This window comes from Maylandia zebra, linkage group LG9, assembly GCF_041146795.1.
Source record: "Maylandia zebra isolate NMK-2024a linkage group LG9, Mzebra_GT3a, whole genome shotgun sequence".
In the NCBI taxonomy this organism is placed as follows: Eukaryota; Metazoa; Chordata; class Actinopteri; order Cichliformes; family Cichlidae; genus Maylandia; species Maylandia zebra.
In genome coordinates, this window is record NC_135175.1 from 16,316,228 (window position 1) to 16,335,721 (window position 19,494).

Below are 19,494 nucleotides of genomic sequence, written 5' to 3' on the forward strand. Positions count from 1 at the left end.
ATGGATTTGTACTCTGCCCACACAGAGATGCTTGACGATCCTGTTAAACGTGCTGTAACCGGAAACCTCTGTAAACCTTCGCTTAATCGGCTTTTAAATGCCTTTCGGTATGACTGGTGACTTTAAGAGGTGTAATGTTGCAGTGCATATAACAGTGACACCTTAGACCAGGGGTCTCCAACTCCAGTACTCGAGAGGAGAGCTACTGTCCTGCAGCTTTTAGATGCGTCCTTGTTTCGAAACACCTGAATCAAATGAATGGCGTGTAACCTGGCCTTTGCCAAACTTGATGGCACCCTGAAGAGATAATTCAACCACTTGATTCAGCTGTGTTGGACTGGGGATGCATCTAAAATCTGCAGGACAGTAGCTCTTGGGATCTCTGCCTTAGACCATTTGATCTGCAAATCAGCTCGCAGCGATCTAGATTCTAGGCTGCAGACAGCCAGACTTCCTCGTTCAGCTTACCCTTGCAATCACGGGCCATTTTAGCTGTCATCGGCCCCTCTGTTTATGGGCGTATAGCTGGCATCTGCAGGCACGAGTGACTTGAGTAAGATGGTGAATTGCAGTTGTGCATTATCTAATTATCTGCTGTGATTTTAATCTGCAGTAATTTGTGACAAATACTCCCATGGCACGCTCAGATTATTCGATACGGAAGCTCTGCAGCCAGTAAAGACCAGGAGGCCATGCCTGCAGTTTCGCTTTGCTGGTTATCTTGTCTGTATCAGTTCAACGAACCCGGGCTATAAATAGATCCAGTGAGTGTTTCTGGACAGACTACTGTGGTGGTTAGTGAGCATGTGTGTTTCTTTAAGAATTCAGCTGCAATTTGAGCCCTATAGGAACGAGGGAGAGATATAGAGAGAGACGGGGAGAGGGAGCTGGTTAGAGAAGTCGCTCACCAACACCGCCCCCTCCATCATTTCTGTAATCGAGCGTCGAGCTGCACGATCTGCACCTCTGCATTATGCGCGTTTGGTGTCGGTGGGAATTCTCGGTAAACACAGCACAGGCACAGAGCTCCAGCCCCTTCGCATCCCCCACAAATAGCTAGTGTGTGCGCGGAGCAGGAGGCGGTCTGTCCTGTTTATCAAGAAAATGATTCGACACGGCTGTGCCGTTTGCTCAGCGCTTATGGAGGCGAGTCCAGAAACCATAACGAGCTGAGAGAGGGGGAGACGCCAGATATCTTAATGAACGTCATAAGGTAGGTCCGTTTGGGATGATTTTGTCTGCTGTCAAATACGAGGCTACAATACGATGACACGGCTAGGCCACTGCCATTTCTTTTCCATACGCTACAGCAGCTGGCCAGGCAAGCAGGCATGCAGTCAGTGCGGCGTAAACTGGCCTTGTGAGTGGTGTTATTTATACCCGCGTCTTTGTTTGAAAGGAAATGAAGATCTGGTCAAAATCATCTTTGCTTCGGGCATTTGATCATGCACTGTATGTTTAGCAGACGATCCTGCGGCGATGCAGCACTACCCAGGTTATTTTCGTGGTGCCATTGGTTCGTCGCTTTCCTTTTTTTTTTTTTTTTTTCCTCTTTTAAAAAAAAAAAAAGAGGTTCAGCCGTGTTACGCAAGCGCATACGCCAGTCTTTATAGGAACGTATGGACTGTCATAGCTGTGTTCCAGGAAGAAACCTGCTCCGGTTTTGTGTCTTTCATTTCCCAGAAATTCTAGGCAAGACTCAGTTTGAAGGCGGGCCCCGATTTGGTGTTTTCTGTCCAAGCTGCTGACAGCACAGAACATTAAATAAGGAATAAATAGCCCTGGAGCTGCAGAAGGCTTAATTTGCTTAAGTGATTCAAGCCACATTTCCAGAGGTTCCCGTAGTGAAGCGAGATCAGTGGGTTATCGGGCTATGTCGAGCTTAAAGTCAGAGTTTTCTCTGTTACGAAAGTGGCTGTCATTTTACTTGGCTAAGTCACCATGGTAACTTATGATAACCACCATGGTAACTAATCTGTTTAAAATCCGCCGGGAGCGCCACGTTTTCACTGCTTCTTCTTTTTGAAGCGTATTATAGATTCTCTGCTGGAGGAATGCATTTTATATGTGTAACTAAAACCACCAATCCGTAAACATCCAGTGTTTTAATCTGGTGGTGCAGGAAGTGTATAGATGTCTATACTTGTTGCCAATTTGCTGCTGAGTCTCTTTCACACTTCTGGGATTGCAGCTACTAGAAAACAGAAAACATGCCAAGAATCTCACTGAGTAAAATCATTTTCACTTTTGATTTCCCAACAAACTAAAGCCATCTCCACGTCTCCTGTCAGGCTGTGGGACAGTAACACTTAATGTTTATATGTATCCAGTTTAAAGTTTCAGAGCTTTAATGTGTATCAGTCATGTTAGAAATACACAGCAGCATTGAGAGCGCACTCGGCATTAAAATAATGAACTCAAATTAAAATATTTATTTTACTGCCCTGTGGGTAAAGCACCAGATTAATGAATTTCTGCAGCACTAATCTCTCATCTTATTTTCAACAGTGTTGCATATCTGTTATATTTTCAACACTCGGTGTAGATCTTTTATCACCATTTTATCAACAGCGCATTAATGGCAGCATCGCCAGTTTCAGCTGGAGACACAGATCACCTTCCAGGTTCCTTCAGAAAGGGCAGCCGGCTTAAAAAAATGCCATATCACAACAAAGCCACCCCCTTTGTGACTCCTTGTGGCAAGGGAACAACCAAAAGTAGCTTTTCCATCATCATTATCAGCTGATACAATTTTTGATTGGCTAAACCCATAAGAATCAGTCAAATGAGGTGTGAAACTCATGAAGGCGCTTCTCTAAGTGTGCAGAGCCTGAAGCAGAAAACCTGGTTTAACAGAGAAAGTTGATAAGCGCTACTGTGATACCTGTTATCTCTGGGCTTTTGTCGGTTAAGCTAATGCAATAAAATGCTGGTTGTGATGAACATGAATATGCACCTCAAGTTGACATAATCTATACACCAGTGTTTCTGTTGTGCTGTAATTGCAAAGGAAACATTTGTTGCTTAAAAAATAGTAGCTTTATTCGTGCTTTGTGCGGTCCTTAATTTGCACAGCATTCTTTTTGCTTCACTCTCATTTATATGTGTAACCGTTTGCCTTGGCAGCAAGACCCTGTGTGACATGGGTAGGGCACAAACATGCATGTGTATACCAAAAATAATCCTCACTCCCTGTAGGAAGTACAGGGATTAGCTTTACTTAAATATCTCTGGGGCCATCATCACTATGTTGGCTCTTCAAGCGTCCCTTTAGCAACAAAAGTCTTTCTACCTTCTACCTAAAGGAGAGAATTCTGGTTTTGGCCTTTAAGTTCCCTTGTGATTATTTTTTTCCACTTTTACTATCGTGCTTTAGTGAAGCACACCGTTTGCCCTCAAACATTTCTTTGACGTGACGCAGAAACAAATGCAGGTATGTAATCACCAAGGCCAGAGCTCCTGGGACTGAGATATGTGTTTTGCGTGCTTGTACTGGGAGATGCTCTGTTTTGTTGCTTGGGGGATGCAAATATGCCTTTCAAATGTAACTGACTTTGCTTCTTACCAACGACTGGCACTGGCCTTATGCAAATATCTTAAATCTAACATAAAGCAGTTCAGTGGTCTGGACTCGCTGACATTTATTTCATTTTTCTGTGAAGTTCTTGTTTTTGAATTCCCTGACCTCCTTTCCAAAATAAGGGTGTAAAATTCCCCTTTAAAAAGTTGTAGGTGAGTTGTAATGTTTCATTGGCACTATGTGGGTCAAAGTAGCATTGATTCCAGGAAGCCCTTCTGATTGGCCCCATAAAGCAGGTTACATGATGTCAGAGGTTTTTGAAGAAAGCAGACATGTTGACGTGGGTTTCAGTTTTCATGGAGAAAGAGATGGCCAGAATACACAGAGCCTGTGTGGGGTTTGATAAGATCACAAGAGCATGCTGGTGGAGGGGCGTAAGAGTTGGCTGCTTGGGTAGTTACCTATGTGAGCTGAAGGGGCCTTGAAGCGTATGCTGAAGTGGGGAAGTAGCAGTTGGACTTGCAAAGTGGTAGGTTGCAGCATACTGATCCCGTGAGGAAAATTGCATCATATGCTGTAGAGCTGTGCCATGGTCAGTGTAGAATAAGTGAGCTGCTGAAACAAAGACTTATTGTCAAGTTTGGCCTTGCTTTAAGTCTGATTTGAAATGTCTTGGAACCAAATATAGTATTTTAATGCTTTCTTGTGTTTTATCTGTGTGTTTAAAAAGAACAGAGGGTATTTTAAACATTGATATATATGGGTGTCATAGGATTTAATTAGAGTGTGACCCTTCATTTTTCTTTCTTTACAGTTTTCTTCTGCACAGCGCAGGGAAATTATATTGATGTGAAGCGCTGGTGATATAATTGTCTGACAACTATAGAATCACTTGCATCATGTGTTGTCACTCTTGCTCGAACAGTTCATGGATACATTTTATTGGTCATTCTTTGAATTTCCCTTTGGTCCTACAAGCAGGTCAAAGTTTGCACGTATCCAGTGGCGTGACACACAATCTGCCCAATACACTGACCTTTGTGAGCTGCTAGGCTTTACATTGCTAAGAAATATTTCATCGACAGTGTCCCCTTGTGGATGAATTGTGAGCATGCTGATAATCTCTTTTATAATTTCAAAAAATATTATCAATCAGTATCCTAGTTTTCTGGCTACATAAGTATATGGTGCAACATTTCATTGCTTGTTGAAACACTTCCATAGAGCTGTAACGTTTAAGCCACGTACTGTTATTGCTGGAGAATGAATATGCTGTATTTGAAAGTGCTTCTGAGACCTACATCCCACACAAAGCACTTGCCTCTGGACATGTCCCGCTTCCTCCCTGTGTAGAGGTGATTATTCATAATGTGAGTGTGAGTGATTCAGTGACATTCACAGATTCATCTCCCAGAGAATGAGGCCAGCTTTAGGGAAAGAATATTCAGCAGCAACTATATCTATCAGAGCGTTTTGAATACTTGATTTCAAGCTTGTCATTTATTCGCCGATCTGTGAATAAACAACGGGCTGTGTCTGTTTTTCGTCAGTGCACACAGTCCTTTCCCTTTCACATCAGGCCATCTGTAGTCACTGTTATACTTTTGTTGCAGCCATTACCACGTTCTATTATGAAATCCTTAATGGGTTCATAGATCCAGTTGCAGAAATTGTGCTACTGTTGTTGATGCTGGTGGAGAGACATTTGTCAAGGCTGGGGGGTTAAATTAAAATACAAAAAACATCCAAGGATAATTTTCAATCCAACCTACAGAGTTCAAACTGGACAAACAGGTCCAGAAAAGGAAGTTCTAGATACTCATCATAAACGTCTTAGCTAGAAACGACTACTGATAGGATTTTAATTCAAACAGCGTTGTTGATTCTGCAAATATATCAGGTACTTGATTGATCCGTTGTAATGTGAAAAATGAAAGCAAATCCAGGTAGTGTAGATGAAAATGCATGCATGTCATGCAATTGTGCAAATGCTTCAGTGTAACTGCTTTGCAATGTGCAGCTCGCGGAAAAAGATGCTAGAAATAATGAGGGGAATTTTGATGGAATGGATTGTGTCGGGTATGGCACTTTGCATGTCATCTATATTGCAGCATAAAGTTGGATAGTATGTAAATGGATTTTATGACTCCTTATCCCTGCCCTCCAAATAGGGGCGATTTAAGTCAGGGGTCGGTTAAAAGCCAATTAAATTGTGTATTTCCAATTCTCTGTCACTGCTTATTTTAAAAGCCTTACAATAGATACACATCTGTAATGTAGAACTTGAGGGAAAAGAAAGTGTGTTGGGCTTTATACGGATGTGCTGAAACCACAAAGTCTGATGTCAGCGCGCACACAGGAAGTCTTTATATTTTTGCCTTCTACCCAAAGTTTCTGCTTCTGCCTGAAGCGGTTCCTGTGTCGTTACACATTGGGCTGCCATTCAGAAATTCACATTAATCATTCAGATTTCAGTGCAAGCTCTGAAGATTTGAAAAGGTAGATGAAACGGATTTGATGACTACTTATACTTAAGAGGTTTGCAGTTGAGAATTAGTAAGTAGATGGAGTCAAAAACGTGGCTACATGGTCAGGTTAATGTTGTTTAAAAAATAACTTTGCTAACTGTTCATATTGTCTAACCATTACCCTTCACTCTCTCTTGCAGTAAGGTTGGGTGGCCATGGACCCTTTCAACCAGCTTATTCTCGTCATCTCGGTGACCAGCTTCTTCACCTTCCAGTGGCTCTTCCACAGAGTCAGCCCCTGGTTGTCTGTACGCATCAGTCCTGGCTTCCTTGGCCTCAGCGACAAGCAGAAGGTGGAATGGAACTCGAGGTGACCGAAGTCTTACTCTCACTTGGTCATGAGTATTTACTTCCACTGGGCTGCATGGAGTGTGACACTGTTCTATGTTTAACAGAGGATGATTTGTTTTAGCTCTGTCCAAACATGTCTACTAACATTAAACCCACATATTTACAGTGGCACTCAGAGAAGACTCACATGTAGGATTCATTGCGGTATTTTCTCTACAGCTATTGTGTAAGGTTCCAGCAACATGGGGGAGATTAACTAGATTGGTATTCCGAATGATCAGACTAAACTAGCCTGGTACAGCTTCCATGAATCTTGCTCTTACATGTCCTGTTTTTGCTGAGTTCATTATCCGTGAGAGCACTTGTGAAAGCAGAATGGCTACGTGATTTTAAAGTGGAAATCAAAATGAATTATTACTGGAAAGGGATACAAGCTGGGAATTCAGGGATCCCTCTTAAATTCCATGACTTCACAGTATTGTATTTATACAGTGGGGCTGTCAGGGTCTGTCTGACTGCTGAGGGCTGTGGACTGTCTCACTGTTTGAGTGATTGAATGGGACTGTGCGCCGCTCTGTCTGACCCTTCAGCAGTGTTTAATCTCTTAGTTTAATTGGTCTGAATCTGTGTGCAGTCGTGACAGGCAATCAGTTGATCCACGGTGAGTACTAAAAATTCCTCTGTCTGAAGTACAGACCAGCTTCATGGGACTTTTAATGAATAGAAAGTATATTATCCATTACTGTGTCATCATCTGCCCTTTTCAGGGATGAGCAGATAATCAAGGCTGTATGTTTTTTTTCTCTCTTTTTATTTCAGGACAGTATCAACGTTTCACGCCTTGTTGGTGGGAATATTCTGTCTTTACATTCTGTTTTTTGATGATGCTGTCAATGAAGATCCAGTTTGGTAAGAGTTTTGGCTTGGAAGTTAATTTTTTTTTCTCAAAAGTTTTGGTTTATTTCATAATGAAGGTTATGTTTTTCTGCATTAATGTCCCCTTTGCATAGTTAAAGATGCCTAATACTGAAGAGGTGTGCAAGGGAGACAGCTTCTGGTTTGTGTCAATATCAAATAGTGAGCATAATTGTTTTAAGTTATAATGGTTACAATATTTGGCTAATCAGGCGATTACCTACCTACTACAGTCTTTGTGCTAAATGTGTAAAACTTATTTATCTGAGTTTTTATCTGTATCAGTTATACTATTAGTAACCCTGCCCTGCTCTTTATTGGACTGGAATTACTCTTTAGTGTTGGAAGCCAAGTCTGTGTATAGCTTAAGCTAGTGTTAGGTTTGTAAAAGGACAGTCTTCTTTTCCTTTGTAAAAGTGAAACATTGGTAGCTGTAGTATATTGAGATAACTTGTAACTATAACTGTACATTCACCTGGAACTCTTTTTTTTTTTTTTTTTTTTTTTTTTTTTTTTTTTAAATTTCTTGCAGTTTTTGTTTTTATAGAAGTTACTGGTAGCATTAACTTGCTAGCTAGCTTGAGTTGCTAACATCTGCTTGTTCTTTTTTGTTCTCTTTTTTTAATACCATAAATTAGTTAGAAATTCTGAATCTCCATGTGTTTGTAAAGTCAATTATACCATTTAAAAAATTACAAAGAATTATTAGCGTTATGTATTACAATGTACTATGCTAAAATCAACAGCTAGACAAGTAGCCTAAACCAGAGCTAACCTCAGTCCAAATTTGGAGACAGGTTGCTATCATGCAACCTGTGCAGTTGCCTTGCAATCACGTGTTGTTGCTCAGTGGTTTCGAAGGTATTGTACATTTAACCTCTGGACATGTTGGGGGTTTTTTTTTTGTTTGTTTGTTTGGTTTTTTTCCCCCTCTCTCCTTTTTTTTCAATGTGACTGAGGCTAAAGTGTGAATTCTGCCTCACAATACTGCACCCAACATGTGTACACACACACACACACACACTTTAATGTAGACTCATTCTTTTGCGCATCTTGTGTCAGAATCTATTTTATCAAGCGTAAGTCACACACAGTACAAATTAATTTCTTATTTTTTCAATAGGGGAGATCCTACACTGGTCAAGACAAACGTCGCAATTACAACAGGCTACCTCATATCGGGTAAGAGAAAGCTTTCAGTTTGTCAGCATAATTTTGTTAAAGTGAGTGAAAAAGAACATGCACATAATAAATTTGCGATAAACTTTGATGCTTGATGACACATTTGTGGTTCAGCCGTACTGTGCCAGCTGCTGTTTCCAAATAGTTCTGTATGCACTTAGATTGCCTTGATTACACCAATGACATGCTGTCCCTCTTTGCCCTCTTCTTCTGTTTTCCAGATTTGCTGCTGATATTTTATTATTGGAAGGCAATAGGCGACAAGTTTTTTGTAGTTCATCATCTGGCAGCGTTGTATGCTTACTACTATGTACTGGTGAGTGCCCTATTGCCCAATAGCAGAACGTGCAGGCAAGATGGGAAAGAGACAACCAAGGGTGAACAGCTATGTCCTTTTTCAGCTGGGTGTGATACATAGCCATGTATAGTCATAGGTGAGCTTAATATTTACGAGGGAGAGCCAGTTTGGTCTGTGTAAGAGATACATCAATCCCATGCAAACACATCAGATAAGTTCTCAGATAGTTAAAGCTTCAGCTCTGTCTTTATTTATTTTATTGCAAGGGGAAAGGTGCTAGAGAAAGTAAAGCATTCTTATCAGTTAGTAAGTAGCAGTATTAGTTTCTTTATTTTTCCATAGCAGAACATTCAGTTTTGGCATTATTCAAGTGTGCGAGTAATAAGATAACTGTTCTTTGGTGGTTGATGCCTTTCCTGAAAATGGCTGATTGGCACATTAACACCTTGAATAGTGTTGTGAAAATTGTAGGAAAAACAGTAATAGTCTTGATGGGATTTAGTTCAGTTTGACGTTTCCGTTTGGCCATGATGTACCTTATAAAACAATAAATCAGCTGTTTGTTGTGCAAGCTGGATCTTGTATCAGTGGTGCTCATTGTATTTAAAAAAAAAAAATTCAATTAAAGATAAAAACTTGTGTATGCTGCATTGCTGCCATACACTTTGGTGTGCCAATGGCGACTCTATCCAGCATTTGTAGGTGGCACTGTTCACTCTTGGTTCAATCTGAAACCCTCTAGGTTGCCAGGATCTGTCGCATAATTACGGGAAATGAATGACTATGGTATTTTTTGCATGGAATGCTCAGTGACAGTACTGGCTGATGACCCTCTCCCTGCCCCCCTCCCCCCTCACCTTGCCCTTACAGTTTCTGTGCTTTTTGTTTTACTGACCCCCCCTTTAAATGTTGTGTGACTCTGGTGTAAGCTAAACTTTTCTGAGCTTAGCACAACTGAATGCTCAACTGTAACCACTGTGTGCATGCTCATAGCTTTGACGCGCTCTACACAGGCAGAGATTTCTGTCCTGTTACTGTGCATGAAAACAAAAAGTATTTACCATTCTTAATTACTTACCTGCCTATCTACAGTACCTTGGCTTCTGCTTGTCTGTCTTTTGTGCCAGAGCCTAGTCCTGGCTCCTCTCTTACACTCCATGCCAAGATGATAAAGTCCATTGCATAATATATAGGCCCGTTTTTCAAATACCATGCTGAATGTATTCTCAAGGGTCTACTCTAGGAGTCTGGGGGATAAAAATGAACTAGTGCTCCAAAAAGTCTTACATGAACTTTATTTTACAGTTACAGTAAATAAATGCTCTCAGTTCTCTATATTGAGCAAAAACGCAGAAAGGCATGGAATTTGCATCACTCTGATAGTAGCCCCCAATTAATCAAGCTGCTTTTTTTTTTTTTTTTTTTAAATCTAAAAAGATGTTTTTAATTACTTGGCACTAATAGATGTAGTGTAAAGCTTACACTCTACATATTTACGTCTCACTCCCTGCTCTTGTCTATTTTAGTCGCGGCTGGATTTACGGATTATGTTTTCTCTTTTTAATCTGACAGACATTTTATTTACTTTTTCCATCTTTTAGCATTGCTAATGAGAAATATTACCTTTCCGTGTTTCTGTATCTGAACAATAATTGTGTTAGTAATGGCAGTAAAATGGTGTCATATGGTTGGTTTAAGATTCTGACTTAACACTGACTGTAAATCTAGTCGTATCTGTAGAAACGGAACGACTGTATCTAAAACAGTTCGGTAAATGAGATGAAGTAGGCCATACTGTTACTGGACACTCATGACTTTGTTTCTCAGACTAGATCTGAAATGCACATGGAACAGCAGCATGAATGTAGCCGTAATAAATTAGTTGTAATCACCCCCAAAAAGTTGGCTAACCTTTGATGTCATTTTCATTTTATTTAGTTTTGTTCCCACCCAGATTTGTCATATGTTGTCAAAGTCTTATTAGTTAAATGTGTTGAATGTGTTTATGTGGAACTGTTTATGTCAAAACTCTAAATCCACTGTTCCACAGTTCATACTTTGTAGGATGACTGAGAGATAACTGCTGCACATGCTAACTAGCTTATGCAACATGAGCACATGGCTAATTAGCATATCATTGCACATACACATTACCGAAACACATGCATTTTACACTAAATAAGCACTCTAAAAATGCTTTTACAGTTGAGCTATTTCACCACAAAGCTTTGCTAACACACCCGAAATGTCCCCAAAGTTAGATGAAGCTAGTGTAGCAATGCCTTCAGATCTGCCATGGCTGTCACGTAATCTTAATAATATCATTGCATTAACTTTCTCTGTTGCTACTTGAACCTTACCTTTATTAAAATATCCTATCACTGTCTCCATTTGTAACATAATGAAGTTCAACAGTGGGGGCAATGGATAGGGCATCATGGGCCAACAAGGTTGTGGATTGTTTTCAGAACCATTGCACTCCAATGAAACAAAAACATTACACAAGGCACATAGCTCTAGCTAAACTGACTCCTATTGAGAAATATTAGTAAAAAAAATGCAAAATGTAATTTTTTTTTTGTTATGCTTTTCTATTAAGTAGCCAATCACAAATATTGCTCAAGTAATTTAATTATTTTGTGTGGCAGCCTTTTGTGCTTATTTAAAAGTTAAGCGTAGCTTCTCAAAAATATTGGATGCATGCTTTCGTTTTTCTCAGTGTTGTAAGTGTTGCTTCTTCTTTGCTTTGTGTTGTGGCATTGTATTTTTTTGTTTCCTTCTAATATATCTGTCTGTCTGTCCTTTGCTGACTTTAACATAAATGGCCCCTCTTCAAACCTTACATGCAAAAACTACCAAGGTGAAGTTGGGTTGTGTCATCTCCGTTCATGCAAAAACTACCAAAAAGTTGTCATTTAGAAACCCAGAGCAGGTCTTGATCTAGATGGGGACTTTTTTTTTATTCCTGTCTTGTCTGCTGTTATTGCTCTTGTGTTGTACTGAGCAGCTATGATGCCCAGTCACAGTATGGACTTACCAGTTCCTAGAGGTACTAGCATGCTAATGCTAGATGGGAATATACAGTTACAAGAAAAGGTTTATGAATCTGTGAAGGATTTCTAGGAATTTTACATTGATTTCTCATAAATGTGGTGTGATATTCATCCAAGTCACAATTGCAGGCAAACACAATATGACTAAACTAATAAAGAAACAGCTATGCTTTTCACAGCTTTATTGAACAGTAACTCATTGGATATGGTGATAAAAGTGCTTATCCGAAAGCTCTAGTTTTGAGTTGTGGCTTCTTTACCATGTGACTGGACATTGCAGTCATTGTTCATTATGTTCAAGCTTTGGAATGACCAAGTCAGACAGACTTTTAACAGGAAGGCGGCGCTGGGTTCATAACCACTGTACTGCAGAGACCTTTCGGTTTGGAGTTTGCATGTTCTCCCTGTGCCTTCCTGAGTTCTCTCTGGGTATTCCGACCTCTCCCCAGGCCTAAGACATGCTTGTTAGGTTAATTGACAACTGGTCATTGATGTGAATGGTTGCCTCTCTCTGTTTATTCTTGTGGTAGACTGGCAACCTGTACAGGTTGTACTCCACCTCTCACCTTTTGACACCAGGAATAGGCTCCAGGCCCCATGACCCTAAATTGGATAAATGGAAGAAAATTGGTAATCGATTAGAAAGCTTCATTATCATGCTACAGGAAACATTTGATAAAGATGGCTGCTGCCAACGGAGGTTCTAGGAGACACTAAATTTAGTTACTTTTGGACTGGACTTGAGTTATTATTCAGAATCAGTTTATAGGTTGTGTTATTAGTTTAGTCAAACTGTTTTTGTTAAGTGTGACTTGGATTAAGATCAAACCACATTTTTATGAGTAATTATTGTTGAATTCCTAAGGGTTTACAAACCTTTTCTTGTAATTGTAAACTGTTTGTATCACACAGTAAGTATGTTTCTTTGACCAACTTTTGTTACAGCCCTGACGGTAAGTCTTTTCTGTAAAAGTTAGGCTGCTGGCCAAATAACTTTGAATTCTGCATCCTTAATTTGAGCTGTGTTCTGTGCTGAGTTTGTAGCCAGCAGTCGGGAACAAAAAAAATAGTTTTCAAACTGCTGAGTCAAACAGTCTTATTGCAGCAGAAATCGAGATTGAGATCATTACACTTCATTCTAATTAATGCACTTTCTCAATCATGAATCACATTTATTTGAATATTTCCCTTATTATTGCCTCTAACTTTCCCAATGATTATATTGATGCAGCAGGTTTCAACTACTGTAGCAGTTGAAACCTGCTGCAGATCATCCGTTTCACAAAATAGTAGAATTCAGCACCTAATCCTGTAATGACATGTTTGGCAGTCAAATGTATTGCTTTATACTCTGCATGGCTTCTGATTGCTCCTTGAAATAGTGGCTGGCTGAATGTTTTTATAGTTGTACAGTGTATATATATCAAGTCCTGTTTCTGATATGTGCTCTTTTTAATTGTTGTTGTTGTTATTTAGATGAACGGCCTTTTATGCTACAATGCTTTTTTGTTTTGTTTTTTTAATGATTGTTGTGTTGGTGACTCAGATAATGCAAAAATGCTACATTTTGTGTGGGCATTTCTATATATCGCCTATTATTTTGGGTTTTAAGGATTACCTGATAATAAAGATATTGTTGCAAATTAAAATATTTTTGTCTTAACAGAAACTAAACTAATTTTTTGTGGATGATCTATATAATCTGATTTTGCTCAGAGTAACTGCCCAGATTGAGGGAGTCTTCTCCTTTTTTTTTTTTTTTTTTTTTTTTCTTCTCAGTTTTAATTCCAAAGAAATAATTGACCACTGTAACTTTAATCCATTTGCACTGCAAAATAACAGAAGATTGTTATTTTGTATAATCATTCTTTATTATCTCTTTATGATGAGTTTCTTTTTACAATAAGGAAGGACTCCTCTGTGAAATAGACTCAGGTGACAGTGTAATTTTTGGACTGCAAAAATAAAGGAATACCCTTCTGCTCTGAAGGAGACGACTGTCTTTTTGGGACAACACCTTGAACTACTTAGGACAATATTAAACATAGTTGCACATGGTTAAGGCTGTGGTTTCTTTAAATCTTTGTTTTAATACATATAACTGCTGATGTCTCAGTCTTGGTAAGAAATGGTGTTTGTGTTGACCCGGTGGTGCACCAGCATCATGCCCATCATTCTTCAGTGGAATTGTTGTTGTTCCTCTCATGTCTTGTTGTCTTCCTGTCCTCATTTTGTTTTTCCAGGGCCAAGGAATGTTGCCTTATTTTGCTAACTTCCGCCTGCTAGCTGAGTTTTCTACACCGTGTGTAAACCAGCGGTATGTACTAGCTTGCTTATGACCTGTTTTTCAGGTATCTTTAGGTCTTTTTTTTTTTTTAATATATATATTTACCTTGGTCATTAGCAAGTGGAATGCATCTCAGGTGACAGCCACAGTTAAGAATATCCTATAGGATATTCTTAACTGTGGCTACGCAAAAGTAGAAAAGGTATACCTTTTCTACTTTTGCGTCTTCCTTCAGCCTATATTTAGGATTATCATATGGATGACTGTGTGTGTTTAGGCGCTCAAATCTCCACCTGTTGACAGAAAACTCAGTTTAAGGCCCCAGTCATGCAAGTCAACCACCAGTTGTCAAATAAAAATGCAGATTCCTCAAGTGGTTTCTGGAGGTTTCTAGCAGTCGCTAAAGTGTTATTGGTCACCAAGAGATGTGTGACGCTGCACTGAAAACCACCTTTCAATTGCTTTAGTTGCTAGAAGGTTGTCGTGGCTGCCAGTAGTTTGGATGGTAGATACCTACTTGTCTGCAAACACTTGGAAACTACTTGCTAAGCTGTAGTGAGAACTGAAAAAGAGCAACATAAGCTGTTGTGCTTTACCCCTGTAACTGGCACATTTGAAAGTTTTACCCTGAAGGTGAATGAGCTCCAGTTTGTGTTGCAGGTTTCACAGCTACACTACAGCTTGGAGAATAAATGGTGAGTGTTCACAGATGCGCTGGTGTCTTTTAGACAAATCACTGGCCCCCACAACAATCAACAAGGTTTTTCCCCAGTGACTGGAGATTCTGAGGGGAGTCTGTAGGCCATTCTGTAGGCCTGTGTAACTGAGGCCCTTTTAACCTGAGTTCTGGCACAAAGAAGATCACATATGGCTTAGACTTGACTAATATTGAAATTATACCCTGCTGGCCAAGGTATAGTTACCACGCACACACTTACTGATTGCTAAATATTTCCAAAAAGTTACTTAAGACGAGTTCTTTAAAGTCAGATATTTATCGTGCTAGAGCACAGGATAAAACATCTCTGGGTTTACCTAAGATCTTTGGTAAACCAAATGATTATTACTGGTTCTTAAACTTAATGGATTAGTTAATTTATTTAAAAAAAATTAAGTCTGGATTGCCTATCGTAAGGTCTTCTACTAGAAAGTTTAATGAACTCATGGTAATTTCCTGTCTACATGTTTTGTGTTCAGATGGTTCTTTGAGATTGAGGTTTTTTTTTGTTTTTAACTTTAATGTGGCAAGGTACTTACTGTCTTTTAAAATTGAATTGAATACTGTTATTGTTTTCTGAAAAAATGTGCTTTGTTTCAGCTGGTTCTTTGAGGTGTTGGGTTATCCCAAGTCCTCCCGGCCCAACATGGCAAATGGCGTTGCCATGGCAGTGGTGTTTTTCCTCGTCCGCATCGGTGTCATGCCAGTCTACTACAGTCGCATGTATGCGGTCTATGGCACTGAGGCCTTCTACCTGGTGCCATGGGGTGGTCGTGTAGCCTGGATCTGCTCCAGCATCTGCTTGGACATTATGAACATAATGTGGATGCATAAGATCGCCCGTGGATGTTACAAGGTCCTACGATCAGCACACCGGAGCAAAGCTGGCACACCTCAGGAAAACGGCAAGACGGATTAAGAGAACCAGGTGTCACTGGTGAGAACATGCCACAGCAGAAACACTGACAACACTATGTGCAGTGGCTCGTAGCAAGTTGGACCCTGGCATGCAAGGCTGCTTCATTAGCAGCCTACCTGGGACTTGAGATTACAAGACCACATGCAGTGAGGGAACTTGAAAGCAGGCACAGTGACCGAGATGTACCAATGGACCATTTAAAATGGCCATCCCAAAGCCATGAAATGACCTCTTAGCAATACTGTGTGCATGGCCAATTATTTTTCTTGTGAAGGATTTACCAGAAGAGGTCATCCCGGGACAAAGCGGCTGTTAGCCCAACGACAAATTGTCAAAAAGTTTACCATTCTTTACGAACTTCGTGATCAACAAAAGACTTTTGTATTAATGCTGCTGTCTGAGTCGCAGAATGAAAACGATGAAATAGATGGTGTTGGTGAGGTAAATATGTGAGGAAACCTCCAAAGCATTTTGTGAATCCACATTGATGGTCAGTGTCATAAAATCCTTGTTAGATGCCATTTGAGGGATATGTGATTAAGAAATAATCAAATTCCATCAAGTGCAGTCTCAGAAGAATTTGTGATTTTATTTTTTTTAATTAAATTAAATTTTTTTTTTTTTTTTAAATCACTCAACCCCTTGTAATTTAATTTTTTTTAACCTTTATTTAACCAGGAAGTGAAATTCCAGAGAGTGAGATGTTCTTTTGTGAGTGCCAAAATGCGCAGATACAAACCAGCATTTAAAGTCTATCAGAATAACAGAAGTCATATATGTTCATTTTAAATGTAGGGTTGAAGACGAATCGGTACATATATGCATTTTCTTACTTTTGTCTTGCTGGAGTCAAAGTACATAGGGTTTTAAAGATACATAGGATATTAATTAACTGGTATTATTTAAAAGGAGATGTGCAGAGTACCTTAGAAATACTAAAAGGGAAAGTGAATGTTACTGGTGGTGTCTGTACAATAAGAAATTCAAGCGCATCATCAGATGTTAATCCAGCCAAGTTATGTATACAAACTGATCACTTTGCTTTTAAAAAGTGTGTTGCTGAAGTGTTTTATTCCACATTTTCTTAGTTTTGCATTATGAAATGAATGTAGAGAGGTGAAACTCAACTGAGTCAGGGCCAAGGACAAATATGACAAATTCAACAAAACCCAGATTTTCACAGAAAATGTTTTAACGCTTTAGTTGACCTGACATTTAATGTTTGTTTGCCCTTCCGAGTGTTACTTGTTGGCTTTTTTTTTTTTTTTTTTTTTTTTTTTTTTTTTTTTGCCGCAAACTTAATTCTATACTTTTCTAGCTGTTGCCAATCCTGCAGTGTACATTTTTAGCTGGCACATTGAAATAAAACATCAAAAGTAGACACTGAATAATCTTGAATCGATGGCAGCGAAATACTTCAAAAGTTGAGACGTGAAGAGCAAAAGTCTTGTAACAGCATAACACAATAATTTTCAGTTTCGGCATTTTTGTTTAGATTTTATTCACCCAGGAAGATACAAATCCTTTACATATAGGAGACGTTTAAGATCTTTTTTTTTTTTTTTACTTTTCTTTTTTAAACAGAGCCGTAGTTTAACGTAAAGTCAACGACAATCAGTATTTCAGGTGGCAAAATTTTTGTGTTAATGGTAATAGCTTTTGTGTCATGTATGACTTTCAATTCACTCCTAAGGGTCCCATACATGGTGTTGTGGGTTCTGTTTATTGGATCGCTACAAGGATTTTTCACTCAAGTGGACATACATGGAAAGATTTGAACAATGTGTTTTGTTTGTTTTTAACATAATTCTACTTAAACTCGTTTATGTTAATCATACAATACAGAACTTGGGAATCTTTCGGTAAATTGGCAAAGGTCAACTGCTCAGTTTAAGTCATAGCAGTTCACTGAAGATTTGTGGTATCTACTTGAATATTTGTTGCACCTTTTACATGAGCTATACATCAAACACTTCTGTCATGTTTTATGTCACAGAAACAGGGAATGTTAGTTTTAAAGTCTGCCTTTTTATGCTCGGCATTTGATTTTGTTGCCTTTTTAAAATAACATGATTGCACAGTGAAGACTTTGTTACACCCAGCTGACACCACTGGAAAAAAATGTTGCTTTTCAGTGATTTTTACTTGTTTTCCTTTACCAACGCCTGTCTAATGTGATTGTTTTTTGGCATTTGTTATATAGTGTCAAATGACAGATTAAGAGGTTTGTTAAGGCTGGTTGTTTGTGTGCTTTTTGTTGTTGTTGTTGTTGTTTTTGTTGATCTATTTGTGCCAGTGCTTAAACCATTGCTACTCCATGGTAAATGCAGATGTTCACCATGAGGTTACAATATTTATTTGTCCATTTTCCCTCAAAATGTTTTGTATACAGTTGTGCCAATTTGCAACCATGTTTCTGATTGATTCTATTTACATTACCATGTCTGCATGCTGTGGCTGGTTGCAGAGTGGCAAGGCCCGGTTTGGTTTGTCCTGTTGTGATGGAATGAGATTCTTTTAATGTGCTAATATTTTTTTTAATTTTTTAATTTTTTTTAATTTTTTTTTTTATTTTGGCAAACTATTGTCGGACGTCATCTTCTCTGCAGGTGAATATCACTACCATAAAATGAGGAGGGGTTGTCATTTGATGTTTCGCTGAAATTGGATGGAAATAATACATTATTATTTGGATGGCAGGCCACAAGCTCATGCATGATCAATAAGGTCTTCTTCAGGCATCTTCTATAACTGCATGTGGAATTGCATGGGGATTGCACTGTAAGCAAATATACATTTGCAAGTTTTTGTTTTTTATTTTTTTTTGTTAGTACATGTACATAATGTTTACTTAAATGTTATTCTTGTACTGTGCCACATTAGGTAACTCACAGAACCAGATATTTAGGATAATATCCAGCACAGAAATAAACGGAAAGGGAATACTTGAATACTAATCCTCACAGTTTATAACAGTTTGGGCAGTGCAAATAAACATTAATCTTATGAGCATCATGAATTGTATGTGGACAGTTGTCTTTAATTTATTAATATGAACGAAGGAGACGTTTCAGTGACCGAGAGAGCCTGGTGCTGCTGCGAGTTATTTTAAAATGTGTTGACGTTTCTTTTCAATGTTTGGAGGAGATGTGAGTAGATGGAGTGTGTGGTGACATTCTGTGGATGTGCTGGAGATTAGAAATATTTGTCATTTACATTATTTTTTTCTCAACAATAAATGCCAAATTAACTCATTTTAAGTGTCTGATGGAGACTTAGCATATTCAGTGACATAGTTTTTCATGATTTTTGCAAGCATGCCTTGCACACTAAGTGGCCATTTCAAGTGAAAACTATTTTGGATACAATAGAAATGCCTGTTAGGCTCCAAAGAACCTGCATGTCTTACAATACCATTAAATCTTAAGATGGTAAAGCGTATATGGATAAAGCAGATATGCAACCTGATAAATACAAATACTAAATAATAATAATAATAATAAAAATATCAAAATATGTATTGTTTCAAAAGGTCTAGCATAGAATGACATACTTATGCCTCAACAGTGTAATTTCTGCCCCCTGCTGGTGAAAACAGGAAAAATTGAACATCTGTCTTATTTTGTTTTTGGTTGATTAGGATCAAGAGTCCAGAAGCTCTGGCCATGAGAGCTAATGTGTCAGATGAGCCACGAGATGAGCGTTATACTGTATTACTACTCACTGTGGTCTCACTACAGGGATGTGTGTGCTGTCATTGCCCCAAATAGTAAGAGGCCCAGT

General features: G+C 38.9%; 1 protein-coding gene across 3 annotated transcripts; it reads left to right on the top strand.

The window, feature by feature from the left end:
• Window positions 1-218: 218 nt before the first annotated feature.
• Window positions 219-18,730, top strand: tlcd4 (TLC domain containing 4). Of its 3 annotated transcripts, XM_076888082.1 has the most exons (8): window positions 590-1,213; window positions 6,189-6,358; window positions 7,159-7,248; window positions 8,378-8,436; window positions 8,658-8,752; window positions 14,031-14,104; window positions 14,735-14,769; window positions 15,393-15,701. In XM_076888082.1, the coding sequence occupies exons 2-8, from the start codon at window positions 6,204-6,206 to the stop codon at window positions 15,569-15,571; spliced, it is 687 nt and encodes a 228-aa protein (XP_076744197.1). In that variant the 5' UTR covers window positions 590-1,213; window positions 6,189-6,203; the 3' UTR covers window positions 15,572-15,701. The 3 variants fall into 3 exon arrangements, with proteins under 3 accessions (XP_004546554.1, XP_076744197.1, XP_004546553.1); XM_004546497.3 differs by lacking the exons at window positions 590-1,213; window positions 14,735-14,769 and adding an exon at window positions 219-553 and having other exon boundaries at window positions 15,393-18,730; XM_004546496.5 differs by lacking the exon at window positions 14,735-14,769 and having other exon boundaries at window positions 601-1,213; window positions 15,393-18,730.
• The last annotated feature ends 764 nt before the right edge of the window (window positions 18,731-19,494 follow it).